Source organism: Carcharhinus amblyrhynchos, chromosome 25 (assembly GCF_965287045.1).
Source record: "Carcharhinus amblyrhynchos chromosome 25, sCarAmb.v2.hapA, whole genome shotgun sequence".
In the NCBI taxonomy this organism is placed as follows: Eukaryota; Metazoa; Chordata; class Chondrichthyes; order Carcharhiniformes; family Carcharhinidae; genus Carcharhinus; species Carcharhinus amblyrhynchos.
The window spans coordinates 20,391,728-20,410,169 of NC_137348.1; the positions used below are offsets into that span (position 1 = coordinate 20,391,728).

The window sequence follows — 18,442 nt, forward strand, 5'->3', positions numbered from 1 at the left end:
CAAACATTATTTAGCTTATTGCATAAGCACACGTGATTTGAACCACTTTAAACAGTCAATTACCAGGCAAACTATGAGCCAAATGCTATTCCACAATACTCTGTTGCTGTCATTGACCAGTCAGCTGATTTATTGCAACCTATTCACTTGTACTTGTGAAAATCTACATGTTAAAAATAATTTGATCAATTAGTGCTTGCAGTGATTTGAAACTTATTTAAGATTTATATGAGAATTCAAAGACATACAAACAATGCATAGCGGGTGACTGTAAAATGAGATTTTTAGAACAATAATGATGCATAAATCATGAGCAAAATAACAAACAGGATCAGGACCACAAGTAGAATAAAATAATTTCCTATAATTCATCATGAATTGTGTTTACACCATATATTAAGTAAAAAAAAACTCAATTCACAAAAATTCAATTGAATTTTGAATCTTTGATCAAAGATACTTGCAAAATAAATGTTCACAATTTATAGGAGACAAAAACTCATGGCAGCATGGTCATGTTTATTTTCAAACAGTTGTAAATAACCAAATGTGCAGATTGAGCTCTGGTTCCAACGGCATCATTAAAGAAATGCCTCTTTATATCAGTGCCATCTGTTTTCAAATGTGATATTATCTCCATACAATGCAAAACGCACTTCACAAAAATAAGCTGTGGTATAAACATAAACATTTTACAAATTATGATTATTCTAGATTATTTGTTTAAGTCTAAAACAAAACTTTCAACTCAGTTGTAGTTCTGGATTAAAGTAGCTGGTAAATGTACTGCGAGTGAAATGGTTTGAATGATAGCTCGGGCAGAATTTCACACGTATTAAATTTTGTTATCTAAAATTCTAGATTAAGCAATATTACTTTGACCTGCAAAACGTCCTGCATGTATTTATGTTTTTTCTAGGCCAGTTGTTGCAATGCTCAGGCCTGACTGCATTCTAAAATAATACTGAAAAAGTGTTCTGAAATAACCTTGATAAATTTACATTTATGTATTTCCTGTACTACCATAATATCTATACTTTTGTACTAAAACAGCTTCTGACCTGTATAGTTCCTTTATCCAAAGTCTACCTGCATTATTCATGTCGATGATTTATATTCATGAGGATTTCTATATGCTTCATAATCAAGAGGCAGTACTGCAATACTTGAAAGTTTTAGGTTTAGCCTCAAGCTTAGGGTGGTATTTTCCGAATCTATTTGACACAGGCGCAAATCCTGTTATGGCTGGAAACTCTCACAAGGGCCATATTGGGATTTGTGCCAAGGAAATCTCAGAATGAGATCTTTCCTGCCACCAGCTGGGGCATAATCAGGTTCAAACCCAGCAAGAGTATGAACTTAATTACCATCAGTTTAAATAAATTAATGCCATAACTTCTGGGAATGGCAGATGCTCCCCCCTTGCCAGTATCACGACTTCTGTCCAGCAGTTGAGATGACCACAGAAGGGCATGGAGGCCGGTGTGGCCCCCGGCTGGTCAGGGGTATGGCAGGGTAGTATTGCTAGGGGCAGGGGATGGGGCCAGGTTGGCACAGCCATAGGCAGCACCAATGACTGGATGGGAGGACAAGATTGCCAGTAGCAGTGAGAGTGAGGTTTCCAGTGTTCATTTTGGGGCGAAGCGGCCTGTCTCTTAACTTTGAGATTGGGGCATCCTTTAAAGTGCTGCCCTGACCTCTGTGGAGCCAGCCCCACCAGCGTCTTTAGACCCTGCCGTTCAAGATTGACCATGCAAAACACACTCTTTTTTTAAGCAAAGTATTAGAAGATGTGGAGTGAAAATCTGGTTGTTTTTCTGGGAAGAAACATTCCTGTTTTCTATCAGAACCTGCTGCTTTGCATTTTTTCAGAAAATTCCATCCTTACACTTCATCCAGCAAATTGCATGACAAAATTGTACAAACAGTGCAAGCCACAGCCAACCAAGACACATGGGGGGAATTGATTCCTGCACTATTGTAAACACCAAGAAAAATGGTCACATTTTGTACAGATATAATCCTTGATGCAAATGTTACTGAGAGAATTTTTGAAATGCAGCCCAGGTTGGTGATGTTTCAAGGATGTGGTATTTGCAATCTGATTGCGCTGAAGAAATTCAGATGACAGCTTGAAATGCAGCTCAACCTTACTGGTATCTGGTATCGTCATGCAGCGGAAAGAGCTTTGTTGTTTTGTTATTTGCCAGTAAATACTGAATGATGTTGAAATGATGTAAAAGGGAATAGAGTGGGTATGCTTACTTCATACATAGCATTTGTCTACACCAATCAGTAATAAATTGTCATGCATTTTATAAAAGTGTTAGTTATCAAGCCATAAGACAAGGATTGCTAAAAACATTCCAACTATTTAGATCTCTCTACTAGCCCAAGTGCAAATTCCCATTTAAATGATCAAATTAAGACAAATTAAAAGTGCTTTGTGATAGGTTGAGCTTTTGTATAAACTCAGAATGCAAAAGTAATTTTGTAGGTGACTTGATGACCATTATCCCATGCATACAGAACTTTCTCTTTAGGATTATAGTCAATCTGTGTGGTGTAAGTGTATTCATTGATGAAGGGTAATTTTGGATTTATTTCAGTGTTTGTGTGAGTATCATACGCGTAAGACACTTGACCTTCTTTTTCATTGTAAGTATCTACTGCATACAAAACACCACAAATAATGAAACAGTTGCCATACGAATTGCGCTTGAGGCCTGTTTTCCAAGTTGTTTCTTTCTTCATCGAAAGATCAATAGGATCTAGTTTGCTGATGACTATGATTTCATGCTGGGAGTACTCATAATAGAAGGCAGGATAAATAACCCACAGGCCACTTTCATCAACTGCAAAATCAATGTCTGAATGTCCTCGCCATTTCCATGGTGTTGTGTCTTCATATACCACATCATGAAGAAGGGTCCAGGCTGCCACATACCGCTGCTTAATATCATACTTAATTATATTCTTGGTAAAAGCCCTATTATAATAGAATGACCCATTATAAACAACATGGCCTGTTCCAATCCAGTTATAAGGAAGTTTGTACAGATTGCTCCAGCGCCCTATTGGAAAAGAAGATACAAATGTTAAAACTGTGAATTAGTGAAGTCACTCAAAACTAAGTTACATCTACAGTTAAAAAGCAAATCCTTCATAAAATATACTGGATGGAGCCAAATGGGGAGATATTGTTGTTTCATGGATGTGTGGGAGTGTTGCTCCTTTAATAACGTATATTCGATAAAATGAACTTGGAAAGTTTAGCACACAACGATATAGAGTAACTTGATTTCAAATGTGGAAGAATGTACAAAAGTTAGGTACACGACTGAATCAAAGTTCCACTGGTAATCTATGACTTCCACCAATCAAATCAGTTAAAACGTCAGTCCTTAACTGATGTAACACAGAGAAGCACTATCTTATAATTGTGTCTGTAAAACACAAGGGTCATCAGTAAGCAGAATTGTTCTACTAAAAACTTATCTGTTGATTTGTAAAACATGTTATATATCTCACCTTGTTTAAAGTTTTCAAGGTTCCTGAATTCTACCAGGTTGTTTCCATAGTAATAGTTTGTCACATAGATCCTGTTATCTTTTGCAATGGGATCTTTCATCCAAGCACCCTCATTTCGGCCATAACTGTGATGTTTCTCAGGAGATTCAATCGTTGACAAAGTCCCATAACACTCACCTTCTCTGACTTTAGATAAAAAGAACAACAGTGTGAATACCAGTAACTTATTGATATAAAGTCTTACATTGTGCAGTAGGTTGCTGTAACCTATGGCAGGAATTTTATCACCTCGCCTGCCCCGATTCTGGGGCGGGTGAGGCTCACAGAATGGAATTCTCTGTTGGCCTCAGGCAAGTTTTCATGAGCCTCGCCCGAGCAAGGGACAGCAGATTTCCTTCCCTACAGGACATTAGTGAACCAGAATGATTTTACAACAATGGCTTCATGGTCATCAATTCAAAGTTCACAAAATTGGTCCCAAAAGATTATCTTGGGTCTCAGGATTACTAGTCCAGTGACTAGTGCCACTATCTCCCCTAATGAGATCCAGCCTTAGCCAAACTCTTAATCGGTGGGGTAGGAAAAGAGCAGAAAGAGGTATTCAACAGAAGTCAGTTGTTGCTTCAAATGAGGAGAGGGGAAAAGAGGGCGAGCCATCAACATTAATCTTGTTGCCTCTTAACAGTTTATTTAAAAAGGAACCTTGAATTCTTGTACTTTGTATTCTTGCCCTCTCAGAATGGCATTGTGCTTTACACAGGATGATCAAGATAGGAAGAAATGAACAAAGCTAATGATTTTATAAATGAAAATGGATCATACGAACTGTTTTTAATAATAAAAAAACAAAACAAGTAAATATCCAATGGTTAAATCTCAATATCTGAAGAACAGTGCCATTGGATCATTATCTGTTTGATTATGCTCTTGTGCAGAACCTTGGGAACATTTTACTATGTTAAAGGCACTATATAAATGCAAGTTATTGTTACTCTTTGCAAACTGTACTATTTCCTGAGTTGTTGCTATAGCTGGGGCTGGGACACATTCAGAAAGAATTTTTCATAAGAAAATTTGTGACTAGGTGAGATTGTATTCAAAATATTGAAAAGTTAAAACAGTTAAAAAATTATTATAAACATACCTTTATTTGGCCCAGCTGACTGTGTGCTGGCAATGAGCATGGTAGTCTCTATGGTACCAGTGCTTGTAGTTGCTGTACTGGTTGCCATGGCACTGCTGGTGATAGGGGCTTGAGTAACTGTTATGTCCTCTTTGGTCTTGATAGCTACTTCGGATTCACGAGAAACTGGAGTCTTTTCTGCTGCTCTTGACTCCTGATCCTCAGAACGTAAAGTCCCTTTAAGTGAATTATCTGATAGTGGTTTAAAAAATATCAATGTGATTATTTCAATCTTTGCAAAGGGAAAGTGTCACCAATTGAATTATACAAATTTATAGAGCATTTGTTTATTATTCTATTGTTGCAGTTTAGAGGCACCTTTTGAGCACTGTAAATCATTTTTCCTTGTTTTACAATTGTTAAGAAACTGGCTGAGGTTTTCTGTTTCTGCATTCATCAGGCAGATTTTATGTCTATTAAAGTAAATGGATGGAAAACTGCAGGCTGGCAAACACAGAACCACCGGCCAGTGTATTTGGTGCCACTGATTTACGGAGACTTCAGTCAAATTCCATTGTCGTTGCACACAATTCTGAAAACGCTTTGATGATTCAGTTATATGATCCTGTCCATTCATTTGATTGTGAAAGTCATAAAAAAGTCTTTGGTTATTATTTAATTCTGAACTGTAAAGCATTATTATAGTTTGAGGCAATCCCGTTGCAAATCTCTGGCTCTTATATCATTTGTGCCAAGTCTCCAAGAAAGAAAAATGTTTTCAAAATGTGAAGGACAATACATATTGTTCTTCTGCCTTAGTGAATTTGAATCTACCTTGTGTTAATCAAATATAAACTTCTCTTTGAGCAGGAGTTTCTTGTCCCTGGGATGGCAGGCTTGGAGGCCAGAAAAATGGCAGGAGGCCATGGCAAGTGTGGGGGCAGCAAATTAAGAGGTAAGCTCCAGTAAAACTGCTGAGTCATTACTACTACCAGAAAATATTGGTTATGAGTCAGATTCTTGGCCAAATAAAGGTATGGTAATAATTTTTTTTTATCTGTTTTAACATGTTAATATCTTGAATACAATCTCAGCTAGTCACAAATTTTCTTATGAAAAATTCTTTGAGTGTTTCCTACCCCAACCACAGCAACAACTCAGAAAATAGTAGTTTGTCCTCAATGTTGGTGTCCCAAAGCCCAGATAAAATCCTACCTGTTTCCTCTGTGAAAATCCTACCCGAAAATTGCACAAATGGTTTCAATTCAATTCCTAATGGGCATATTTGAGCATAATTCAGCATAAAGTGGCTGGCCTATAGAAACCCATTGACAATGAAATTGCTGAATATTGCACAGAATTGTGTGCTTGAGATGCTACTGAAACTTACATATCCTGTTCATTTAACTTGAAAAACACATTTCACAAGAAGATTTAACATTGTTGGAGTTTTATCAAATTCCATCTCCATTAGTTTTTATCCATAACATCTGAGCCTCAGCTGGGGAGCTGTTAGATGGGACTTAATCTCGACCACAGTGATGCTGGCTGGGTCAGATTCTTGGCTGAAGTATGGGGAGGTGATAGTGGATCCTATAGCTGCTGAGTAACTAAGGGGCATTGGGAAGAGGGGCATGTCTGTGGTGGGAGAGAGGCTGATTCCAATGTGTGTGTGTCTGTGAAGGATCATTAGAACTCCCTGACAACACGAGTAATACATAAAGAAAAGTCCCAAGAAAATGGTTCATTTTTAATGTGGGTACAAAGAACCACAATTAATATTCCTTTGATCATCCAAGCTAAGTGCCATTAAACTGCAATGATCATCTGAGGAGGTGCATTAACTTGGAAAAGTCACTAAAATATGAAGTGTATGTAAATTAAAACATTTGAGATCTGATGGTTAACTTCGTGCTAGTAAATTAATTTGCATTAATCTAATTCTAATATTTGATTTCCTGAAGTCTCACCAACAGCCTAAGTGTAGTCTGGCACCAATTCGCCTTGACAAAGCTATAGCAACAAAACTAAAAGGACCCAACAAATCCTATTTGCTATCACTGCAATTGGAAGGCAATAAAAAAATATCACTCGTGGAACCAGCTTCCTCTGTAAGGCACGATGAAAGACACATTCCCAACACTCAATATAATGTGCATAAAACCCATGTACGAATGTATGACACTGTTAAACTTAAGAGTTGCAACAAAAATAGATTAAAGTGGGAAAACCATTGTTAGTGAACCAAGAAATTAAATTTACTTTCAGTACATTTGCTTTTTAATTGATGGGGTATTTGTTTATCTTCCGAATATTTTCAGTAGTGCAGATTATTCATTATTCAATTGGATTTGAATTTGTAGCAAATAAAATGTTACATCCTGCCACAAAACCAAATTCACTTCTGATGGCCTGCATCACTTACATCACCCATTGAATATCTTCTATTTCTTTCACTTTTTTACAATTTAATTAGTCTAAATACTTTTCTGTTCTCACTGCTTAATAGCATCTGGTAAATTATATTATTGCAGGTTAATATTTAGTGTTGTCAGTTATACTTTTTTAATGTATGCCTTTGATGCAATAGGCACTGAATTTAATCGAGATCGACATCATTAAATTGCATTACTTGTTTCCCGATTGATAGGATGGAAAAATATTTGGTAACTTCAAACCCTAACTAAATCAGCACATTATATTCTAACCAAAGAAATAAAATAGTTGTTATATAGAATATTCATTATTATTAAATGGAGAGAAGAGCAGCAATACCACAAAACAGAGACATTAACAATTGTGTTTTAGTTCTTTTTCAAATATTGATTTTTAACTCCATTGTATCATTCAGGAATGAAATTTTAAAATTCTACTGACATTCTCTCAGAGAATGTACTGTCTTGTCAAATATTACACTTTCAAATGACTAAACCTTGCATCATGTAACATCCTTTGTGTGATGTTAAACAGCACCAATGTGCTTGCATAATACCATCTTGGGTATAGTGCAATAATTTTACCACAACTTAATTAGTATTATTGGTAACTTATTTGGCAACTTCTACATCTGCAGTGTGCACTATGTGGTCAAGAAAACAAGATGCCATTGCACTGCCTCGTTAATGCAGCTGACTTTAAGAGTATGTTGTGCATGCACCTGCATCTCTATCCAGCTTAAAAATGATCGAAATAGCTTTCTATGATAAATACAGAATTATTATTAGAAGACTGCACCCTAATTAACAGTTATAAACCATTTATGAAGATAGCCCACATTAAAATAATTCTTCCCCATATTCATGTTAAATTGATTAACTTAAAATAAATTTTGGTATGAAGCTCAAAAATTAAACCATTTGTATGATCAAAAATATTTGAAATATAACATTTAAAAACAAATCATTCTTTGAATTTCTGGTGTCAATGGCAAGTCCACCATTTTATTCCCATCCCTCTGTACTCTAAGGTGGTGGTATTGGGGCTCCTTATTTAAGCACTACAGTTCATATGGTGAAGACACTCCCACAGTGCAGTTAGGTAAAGGAGATCCAGGATTTTGACCTAACATTGATGAAGGAATGACAACAGCTATTCATGTCATGAAGAAGTGTGATTTGGAGGGGATCTTGCAGGTGATGGTGTTATCTCTACTCCTGTTCTTCTAGAACAGACATATCCAACATTTTCAGGTGGGGGAAACACATTTTTCTCACTCAAAAGACTAATGAGCAAGTTTCAGCAAGATAATTTTGGCAAACTTTAAACTAAGTTTCCAAAAAAATGTTGGGGAATTAAGAATATAAACAATTGCTCAGCAAAAACAAAGCAATGTCATAGCAATAAATTAATTGTAGTTAATAAGATTGTGAGAGGGTTAGAATTTGTGTGCCAGTCTTACTGACAGTCTCAGGGTTGCTTACTCACTTATCTTAAATTCACTATAAGTTGGTGTGTGTATGTGTTAATGTATAATGGTGAACATTAGTGAGAAACCTGAGACTGGGAGTAAGGTAGGTGCTCACTCCCTCCCTCCCATACGTTCCCTCCCACACATACCTACATATCTGCACACATGCACTCTCTCCCACCATTCACATACACACTCCCACATCTGCTTGCACATTCACTCACTCCATTCATCCTCTTCCCTCACCCCACCATTTCCTTTAATCCAGACCTCCACAGCATCTCACTTCTCGACCTTGCAGCCAGCCTTTCCTTCTCTGGGCTCCAGCATCTTGTCCACCCATGGCAGGGCCATAGCCATCACATGTTTTCCCATCACTGGCCCTTGTATGCTTTCCTGCTGCTGAGCTCCAGCCCTCAAAAGAAGATCTCTTCTGCTGGCGTTCACTGTTACTGAAATCACACTGCTTCTCTCATATTTGACTGAGATGATTAGCCTCTAAAATTGCAACCATCTTCCTTTTGTATCAAGTATGATTCTAGCCACTGGAAAGTTTTCCACTTAATGTCCATTGCCTTTTGCTTTAATTTAGCAAAACCAGAATTATACCAGATAAATAAAAACAGATAATTTAGCAAGTGTTGGAATAAAGATACCATAATAATATAATCCACAACATGCTCAAAAGATGATTATGGACTTACACCTGTTATTGAAATGTTAGTAATTCATTTATACCTAAAAATGGATTGTGAATGGGGTACATTATTCAATGCAGCAGTATGTAGTACTGAAACAAATTCCCTAATCCATTTGATATTTGGCTTTGCAGACCAATTTAGGCTCTTGGAAAAAATGGAAAACAGTTGTAGCTTTACTGCCAATATAAAAGCTATCTTAAATCATAAGGGAATAAGGACACATCTTCATTGTAAAATAATAGAGAAAAACAGATGTACCATTCGACCACCAGGAATCAAGTGCAAAACCTCACTGTAACTACAAGTTGAAGTCCAACAGGTTTATTTGGTAGCAAAAGCCACTAGCTTTCGGAGCGCTCGCTGCTCTTTTGTCAGGTGAGTGGGATTTCAGTTCACAAACAGGGCAATATAAAGATACAAACTCAATTTACAAAATAATGGTTGGAATGCAAGTCTTTACAGGTAATCAAGTCTTAAAGGTACAGACTGTAAGTGGAGAGAGGGTTAAGCACAGGTTAAGGAGATGTGTATTGTCTCCAGCTGGGACATTTAGTGAGATTTTGCAAGCCCAGGCAAGTCTTGGGGGTTACAGATAGTGTGACATGAACCCGAGATCCCGGTTGAAGCCATCTTATGTGTGCGGAACTTGGCTATCACTCTCTGCTCAGTGACTCTGTTGTTGTGTGTTGTGAAGGCTGCCTTGGAGAAAGCTTACCCAAAGATCATGCAGATGCTATGATAACGGATGAATGAACACTCCGACAATCACCAGACAAGAGTGTTCTCTTCCTGTTGGGAAACACTTCATCGGTCACGGGCGTTCCTGAACTTCTACCCGCAGTGGGGGCTGGGTATCTTGTTACTGGTGGCCAAGAAAAAAAGCCCTAGATTGCCAAATCTGATATAGGTTGGACGTGGGAATCATGTTTCCTTCTTACGTTGTCCATCCTGAACTCCACTAATATCCAGCAAAATACAATAGAGCAACTTAAGTTATTGCAAAAACTACTTTCAGCTACTGTATGAATTGAAGTTGGAAATGCCAATGCTTGCTCCAAAAGTAGAAACTTGGCAACTACATAATTAGTGTATCTTTTACTTTGAAAAGAATATGTAGTAAGATAATCCAGGCCTTATCAAAATGTTTAATCGGAGTTCTTTTGATGGCTAAATGGATAAATTACCAAGTGTTATTTTACAAATTTTTAATTCATTTTTAGACTGTATTAAGACCAATGCCAGCTTCCAATGTATAGTTTTCCACAGTTGGCTGGAAGTGAAGAAGAGTCATTGTTAATGAATACAGACAAGTTTTTGAGTTGTGGCCAGTTACACAAGTCTTGCATGTCAGGAGACAGCCCCAATACATAAGAACATAAGAAATAGGAGCAGGAGTAGGCCATCTAGCCCTTCGAGCCTGCCCCGCCATTCAATAAGATCATGGCTGATCTGTCATGGCTCAGTTCCACCTTCCCGCCCTCTCCCCATAACCCTTAATCCCCTCGCTTATCAAAAACCCATCAACCCACTTCTTAAAAATATTTAGCGAGGTAGCCTCCACCACTTCAACGGGCAGAGAATTCCAGAGATTCACCACCCTTTGAGTGAAGAAATTCTTCCTCAACTCCATTCTAAACCGCTCCCCCCCCCCCCACTTTATCTTGAGGCTGTGCCCCCTAGTCCTACTGTCCTTTCTGAGTGGGAAGAGTCTCTCCACCTCTATCCTATCCATCCCATTCATCATCTTATACGTCTCAATGAGATCTCCCCTCATTCTTCTAAACTCTAACGAGTACAAGCCTAGTTTATTCAGCCTCTCCTCATAGCTCAACCTCCTCAACTCCGGCATCAGGCTAGTAAACCTCCTCTGCACTCCCTCCAAGGCCAAAATATCCTTGCGTAAGTACGGCGACCAAAACTGCACACAGTACTCCAGCTGCGGCCTCACCAATGCCCTATACAGCTGCAGCAAGACCTCCCTACTTTTATATTCAATCCCCCTCGCTATGAAGGCCAGCATCCCATTCACCTTCCTGACCACCTGCTGCACCTGCAAGCTGGGTTTTTGCGACTCATGCACAAGGACCCCGAGGTCCCTCTGCACCGTCGCCTGCTGCAGTTTTTCGCCACGTAGGTAATAATCCTTCCTACCATTATTCCTACTAAAGTGGACCACCTCGCACTTGCCAACATTAAATTCCGTTTGCCAGTTCCTGGCCCATTCGCCCAGCCTATCTAGATCCTTCTGTAGACTCTCCACACCCTCTGCACAATTTGCCGTTCCACCAATCTTGGTGTCATCAGCAAATTTCGACACCATACACTCGGTTCCCTCCTCCAGATCATCTATATAAATGGTAAATAGCTGAGGCCCCAGCACCGACCCCTGGGACACTCCACTAGTCACCATCCGCCAATCCGAATAGCACCCATTGACCCCCACTCTCTGCCTCCTATTTGACAACCAATCCTCTATCCACGCTAACACCCTACCCCCAACTCCACGTCCCCTGACCTTCTGCAATAACCTCTTGTGAGGTACCTTGTCAAACGCCTTCTGAAAATCAAGACAGACCACATCCACCGGCTCTCCTCTATCCACCGCCCTAGACACATCCTCATAGAACTCCAGTAAATTTGTCAGACACGACTTCCCTTTAACAAAACCGTGCTGCATCTGCTCTATCAAGCAGTTCCCCTCAAGGTGCCTCGCTATTTCCTCCTTGATGACAGATTCTAACATTTTACCTACAACAGACATTAAACTAATCGGCCTATAATTCCCTGCCTTTTGCCTGGCACCCTTCTTAAACAACGGCGTAACATTAGCCGTTTTCCAATCTTCCGGCACTTCCCCGGAATCCAGCGACATCTGGAAAATAACCACCAAGGCATCCACTATCACCTCCGCCATTTCTTTCAGAACCCTCAGATGCATTCCATCCAGTCCTGGGGACTTGTCCACAATCAGCCCCTCCAGTCTGTCGCGCACCGCCTCTCTAGTAACAGTAATGTCATTGAGACCCTCCAGTCCTACCACCTTTCCATCGCTAACACCCGGCAAATTATTCACGTCCTCCTCCGTGAAGACCGAAGCAAAAAAGTTAATCAAGACCTCAGCCATATCCCCATCCCCTACCACTAAGTCCCCTTTCTCATCCTCTAAGGGTCCAACGTTCACCCTAGCCAGCCTCTTCCTTTTTATATATTTATAAAAACTCTTGCTATCCTTTTTTATATTAAGCGCTAGCCCAGCTTCATAGTTTCTCCTATCCTTCTTTATCAACTTCTTTGTCAATCTTTGTTGACATTTAAACCTCTCCAAATCATCTTCTCGCCCACTACTCTTAGCTACTCTAAACGCCTCCGCTTTTAATTTAACACTTTCCTTCACCTCCTTCGTTTCCATGGCTTATTACCTCTCCTCCTACGGTCCTTTTTGACCATCGGAATAAATTTCTGCTGAGCACCAAGAAAGATCTCCTTAAAGATCCTCCACTGCTCCTCAGCAGACCTACCTTCCAACGCGCTCCCCCAGTCCACATTCGCCAATTCTTCTCTCATCCTACCGTACTCCCCTCTGTTCAAACAAAGGACGCCTGTCTGGGAACCCACTTTCTCCTCCTCCATCTGCACCAGAAACTCCACCATACAATGATCACTCTCCCCAAGAGGATCCTTCACCACTAGGTCCCTAATTCTACCCGCCTCATTACATAACACCAGATCCAAGATAGCTCGCTCCCTCGTCGGCTCCAACACACACTGTTCAAGGAAACTATCCCGGCAGCATTCCAAGAACTCCTCCTCGAGCCCACCGCGTCCAACATGGGTCGACCAATCAACGAAAGTATAAAAGCAGCTCTACAGACCAGGAAGAAGTCTGTCTGAATGCATAGTTAGTGTTGAATTAACTTGATTTTGGTCAGTGTAGTGCGGGAACTTTGACTTAGTTGGTTTTGCATTACGTGTGTTTTACTTCATAACAGACAGATGTGATGATCGATTGTTACTTCTCATCTGAAGAATGGTCACTTGGGTGTGGCAATGGAGCTCTCCCCTTGACAGTGGACTCCTGCCCAGCAAGATTTACTGCTTTTAGGGGAGAAGAATTCATACTGGCGGAAATTCTTAGAAGGATAACTATTAATTGAGGTAAGTTATTTACAAAATGATAACATTATTCTGTTGGACACCCAGTTCATGTCCTTATTGATTCACCAAGGTTCATTGAGAAGCAGCAGTAAGTTTGCATTCCTGGCATGTAAGAGCATCTGTTAACTATTTTCCATTCTCATATTGCTTCAATGAATATCGTATTGTTGGATTTGATAAATTATCCTATCTACTTCAAGCAAAATTTTAATCAGCTTAAAAAATTCTGCTTTAGAAAGTTAATGGAATGTATATTGAACTTGTTCTGCTGTTCATATTACTTGAAGTGATTTGCTGATTAAGCTTTGCAAAGCTTGAAGACATCTATTTCCTTCATATTATGAAACAAACTTTCATTCTCAACAGTATATATAATTTGGGAAGGCATAGATGCCTCACAATGGATCAGGAATATATAGGCTAATCTTCAGCTGTTGTTTGGAATGTAAAGAAATGAAAATCAAAAATCCCATGGCATGATAACTGATTTAGAGGACCATCAGAGATACTTGAAAGCAAAAGTCAAACTTCAACAGAATGATATATCTCCTGTGACAGATGTTCAAATTTAGGAAATTGAATATGAAATCAGAAAGATCATACATTAGAGCTAATTGGTACATAATATATGATTTGTAAATACATTTCTCAGTAATAGACTATTGTTCTGGTACCCTATGAAAGATACAAGTTAGAAATTATGGCTTGCAATATTACCATACAAATGTAAAACTTACTTGTCTGACATTTGTTTGCAGTGATGAATAGAATATTGGGCATTTTAACCTAATTTACTAGACAAACACTAAATACGGCTGAATGGCATCAATGACTTCAATGGAGAATAAAGCTGGATGGATGTAAAACTGGCATTGAACCTGATCTCACCAGTCTGGGTTAGATTAACATTCCCCTGTTAACGTGCTTATCTATCCAAAATATTGTTTATATGCTATCCCCATAAAATGAATTCTCTCTTCTCTGTGATATCAGTAGAGATGACCCAGTACAATTTGATGGATATTTAGCAAGTTTTACATCACCAAGAATACAGAATCACTGAATTGTGGGTCTTACAGAATCAACATCTTGATTTAATTGAAGTTCATCCATTTCACTTGAAAAATTACGTAATTTGTGGACTAACAAGGGGTATAAAACATCAATAATTTGGTTTTGTTCATACGTACTCTTGCCACCATTGCCCATGTCTTCAAGTCTTCCTGCTTTGTAGTAGGTAACACTTTTTACAATACCTGGCTGATGGATACCAGGCTTAGTCTTGATAGTGGGCTGTGGTAATTTTGCTGATGCGACCTGTTTTGTTTTTGTAGCTGGCTTCTTTGTTTTAATTCCTTTGTCTTTCACTATTTTGGGAGGAGGTTTTCGAACTGCTGCTTTTTTCTTGTTTTCTGCTTTGTTTGAATACTTCTTTACAACTTTGGCTGTTGTTCCAGATGTGTCCTGAAAATAAAATCATACATTTGGTTCTAAGTTAAAAACTTCAGTTTTCCAGTCTTTTACTTAAGCCAGGGTTCTTTGCAGGTACTTTTATTCCACCTTGTGATTCTTCTTTGTTCATCAAACATGCACAGGGCTCAGAGTCTCTGACACTTACTAATCAGAACTCTCATCTTTGCATCCTGAATTCTAGTAGATATTCTTCTCTGTTGAACCCTGTCGCAATTCTAAATTTCTTTTTCTTGGCATCTCACATTCTCTCTTCCTTGGTCCTCATTTTCCTGAACTCAGCTTTGTGGTTCTTCCTCCATTTTGTTTATTTCCTTTCAGCCCTTGTTAATACTCTGCAGTCAATATTCCATATTCGCTCCAACCTGCCCAGTTGGTTCCCAGACCCTTCCTTCCTCCAGTTTTCATGGCTGCTAGCTTTTTTTTTACACTAAAAGATCCAAAGAGTTTGGAACCAATGTTAACATTTAAGAATGTGTGGGACCATTCTAACTTACTTTGGCTTCATGTTAATCTGGACTTTCCTGACATTCTTGTCCAGTCCATCCTGATATAAAAGCAATCTACTTCATCATACCTTAATATTAACTATTGTTAACCTGGGAGTCCTCAATACTGAAACTGGGTCACAAATTGGAAAACTATTCTGTTGTTTAGCACTGACAATATGTCATGCCACTGCTCAAAAACATTCTGCACAAAATAAGAACATTTGAAAATTAATGTTTTAATTGTACATTATCTATTCTAAAGGATAACTGACAGCTGGCAATGAATAGCAATTTGATTCACAAAATGCTCAGCTTTTAAATTCTAGTCAATTATATTATATTACCAAAATCATTTAACCAAATTGCTGCCTTGTAATTCACTGTAAACCATCATTTACTATAATTGTGAAGTTTACATTAACAGGGACACCCCAGCACCTTATGCAAAATCAGTGTTTTCCTGTTTGTATTACATGGTAATATCATTTTAGCAAAGGAAGGATGCATGTAATTCAACAAATGAAATTATATTCTTGTGAAAGAACACCTATTGTACGGCTGTGTAATTACGTTTTGTGAATTAACCATAAATGTTTTTTTAAAAAGGACACCTTGTAAAATTGTCTCAATTGTTTCAAGTGTAAAAAAGCCACTACCTGTTGCTTATCTTCCACAGCAGCATCCTTCTGCAGCAGCTGCAGGCCCAGTTTTGAAATTTCCTTCTTTACACTCAGCATAATGTCAGAGTAGTTTTCATACCGTTTCATTTGGTCAGAGAGAGTTTTCACACTTTCTTTCATGAAGTCGTTCTCTCTGGTCAGATTTGATTTGATGGTCTGAAATACAAAGTAACATTTAATCCATCTGTTCGATCCAAGACTCTGAATCAAGTTAGTCCAGTTTCAGAGTTGCAATCACATCAGCAGTTGCTTCAGAAGAGCAGCTTTCATTGTCCCAAGAAGAATGATCTCAGGTAAATTGAGACACATTGTTTTCATTTCTCATTAGTTCTGCTTTTCTGATGTGTGAATTGGCAATATCAGACATGACAATATTTTAAATGTGATTTATAATAATTTGTACAAATAGAATTTTTTAAATCAATTGCATGTTTGCAGCACAGCCCAAAAGTGAAATTTGATACAAATATTGGGTGGAATTTTCTGCTCCCACCAGCGGCAGAAACTGGCAGGTAGGGGCACTAAGTTTGGGATAACAGAAAGACCTAGGGAAGTGGAGGTGGGAATGGGAGTGACTTTGGGAGTGGGGCCTGTGGGAAAATTGAAGGTATTGGTGATAGGAAGGAACAGTCACAGTCAGAGAGGGAAGTAGGATGTGGTAGGGTAGCAAATACTGTGTCAGAGTCTGCTGCTAAAGGTCTCATCAGTGGGTCACTGAGGGAGACAAGACAGATGGCTTGGATAACGGGAGGGGACAGGCATCAGTTCTTAGGAGAGAAAAGGTGGATCGTAATAGGGTCCAGGTTAATGGTGGTGGGGAGGATTGGTGTGATAGAAGGGAGAGGATTGGTGATATTGGGTGGGGCTATGGTGATGGATGGATGTTAGTAGGTGACGAGGGAGGGTAGAATGTGGAGGTGTCTCTGAAAAGCTAAGCGCACCATTTTCACAATGTTGTTCTTGACACCACATTTGCTCTGGATGTGTGAATCCTTAATGTGGGTGGAGGATCTTTTCTCCACATTGGAGATCAACACAAGTGGCCAATTAAAAGCACATACTAATAATTATGAAGCAACTGGATATCACAACTTTTCAGTCGTGTTCTCCTCTCTATGGTGGAACTCACATTGCAACAGGTTTATTCGCCACTCATGGATCTCATAACATCAAGACACCAGCAAGATGTGGAGCTGCCATTTATTCTGCGCCATTTGCCATCAGCTAAAGTCAGAGGCAGGGATGAAGGGAGAAAGGGATAATGGTGGATTTCTCCAAGGGACGCTACTGATGGTGTTCAACCAACCATGACTCCAAACCTCTGTCCTCTCAGGTGAATGGTCATGATTGATAAGGCATCATGTCGTTAGTCTTCTATGCTGCTAAAGCAATGGTTTCTCTATAGAGTCTCAAAGATAGCAGAGACAAGTGAAGAAGTGTCTGTGTGAAGCTTCTTGCATATGGCTGTCATCACCCTGGTCAAAGAGCAACGTGTCCATCTACATTCATGAATAAACAGAAGGGTTACCCATCTCGACATCCAGGATATCCTTTACTTGGAAGGTGTGTGCAGGGATGTCATGTCCAGACAGAGGCCAAGTGAAGGGCTTAGCGCTTAGAGTCATAGAGCAATGCAGTACAGAAACAGGCCCTTTGGCCCAATTGGCCCATGCTGACTATTGCCTCCCAGTTAGACCCAATTGCTTGCATTTGGCCCATATCCCTTTAATCCTGTCTCATCCATGTACTTATCTAAATGTTTTTTTAAATGTTATTAAATCTGCCTCAACAACTTTCTCTGGCAGCTGATTCCATATACGCATCACCCTCTGCGTAAAGTTGTGCCTCAGTTCCCTATTAGATCTTTCCCCTCTCAACTTAAATCCATGTCCTTTGATTTTCAATTCCCCTACCCTGGAAAAAAGACTATATACATTCATCTTATTTATACTCCTCATGATAAGGTCACCCCTCATTCTCCTATGTTCCAAGGAATAAAGCTCTATCTTGGCCAACCACTCCCTATAATTCAGGCCCACTAGTCCAGGCAACATTCTTGTAAATTTTCTCAGCACTCTTCGCAGTTTACCAATGAACAGGGTGATAAACACTACACACTGTACTCCTAAGTGTGATCTCACCAATGACATAGACAACTGTAATATCATGTCCCAACTCTTACACTCAGTGCCCAGACTGATGAAGGCTAGTGTGCTAAACTCCTTCTTTACCCAAGCTGGGTATCGAACCCAGGTCCCTGGCACTGTGAGGCAGCGATGATAACCACTGTGCCACCAGGCTGCTATGAGTAAACGTCTACCAAGATGCCCTTTAAATATGGTGCCGGAACATTTGAACCCATGACGTGATGACAAGACATGCAA

At 39.2% G+C, this 18,442-nt stretch overlaps 1 protein-coding gene across 3 annotated transcripts in view; it reads right to left on the reverse strand.

The window, feature by feature from the left end:
* Positions 1 to 202: 202 nt before the first annotated feature.
* LOC145358240 (olfactomedin-like protein 2A) overlaps positions 203 to 18,442 on the reverse strand; it is a 56,329-nt gene continuing 38,089 nt past the window's right edge. For 2 of the 3 annotated variants that reach the window (XM_080212084.1, XM_080212086.1), the window contains 5 exons: positions 16,035 to 16,214; positions 14,608 to 14,881; positions 4,676 to 4,906; positions 3,532 to 3,717; positions 203 to 3,074 (listed from right to left, as the gene is read on the reverse strand). In XM_080212084.1, coding sequence (XP_080068210.1) covers positions 2,473 to 3,074; positions 3,532 to 3,717; positions 4,676 to 4,906; positions 14,608 to 14,881; positions 16,035 to 16,214 — 1,473 coding nt within the window. In that variant the 3' untranslated portion in view covers positions 203 to 2,472. The remainder of the gene's footprint in view (positions 3,075 to 3,531; positions 3,718 to 4,675; positions 4,907 to 14,607; positions 14,882 to 16,034; positions 16,215 to 18,442) is intronic. The other variant, XM_080212087.1, reaches the window with a different exon arrangement.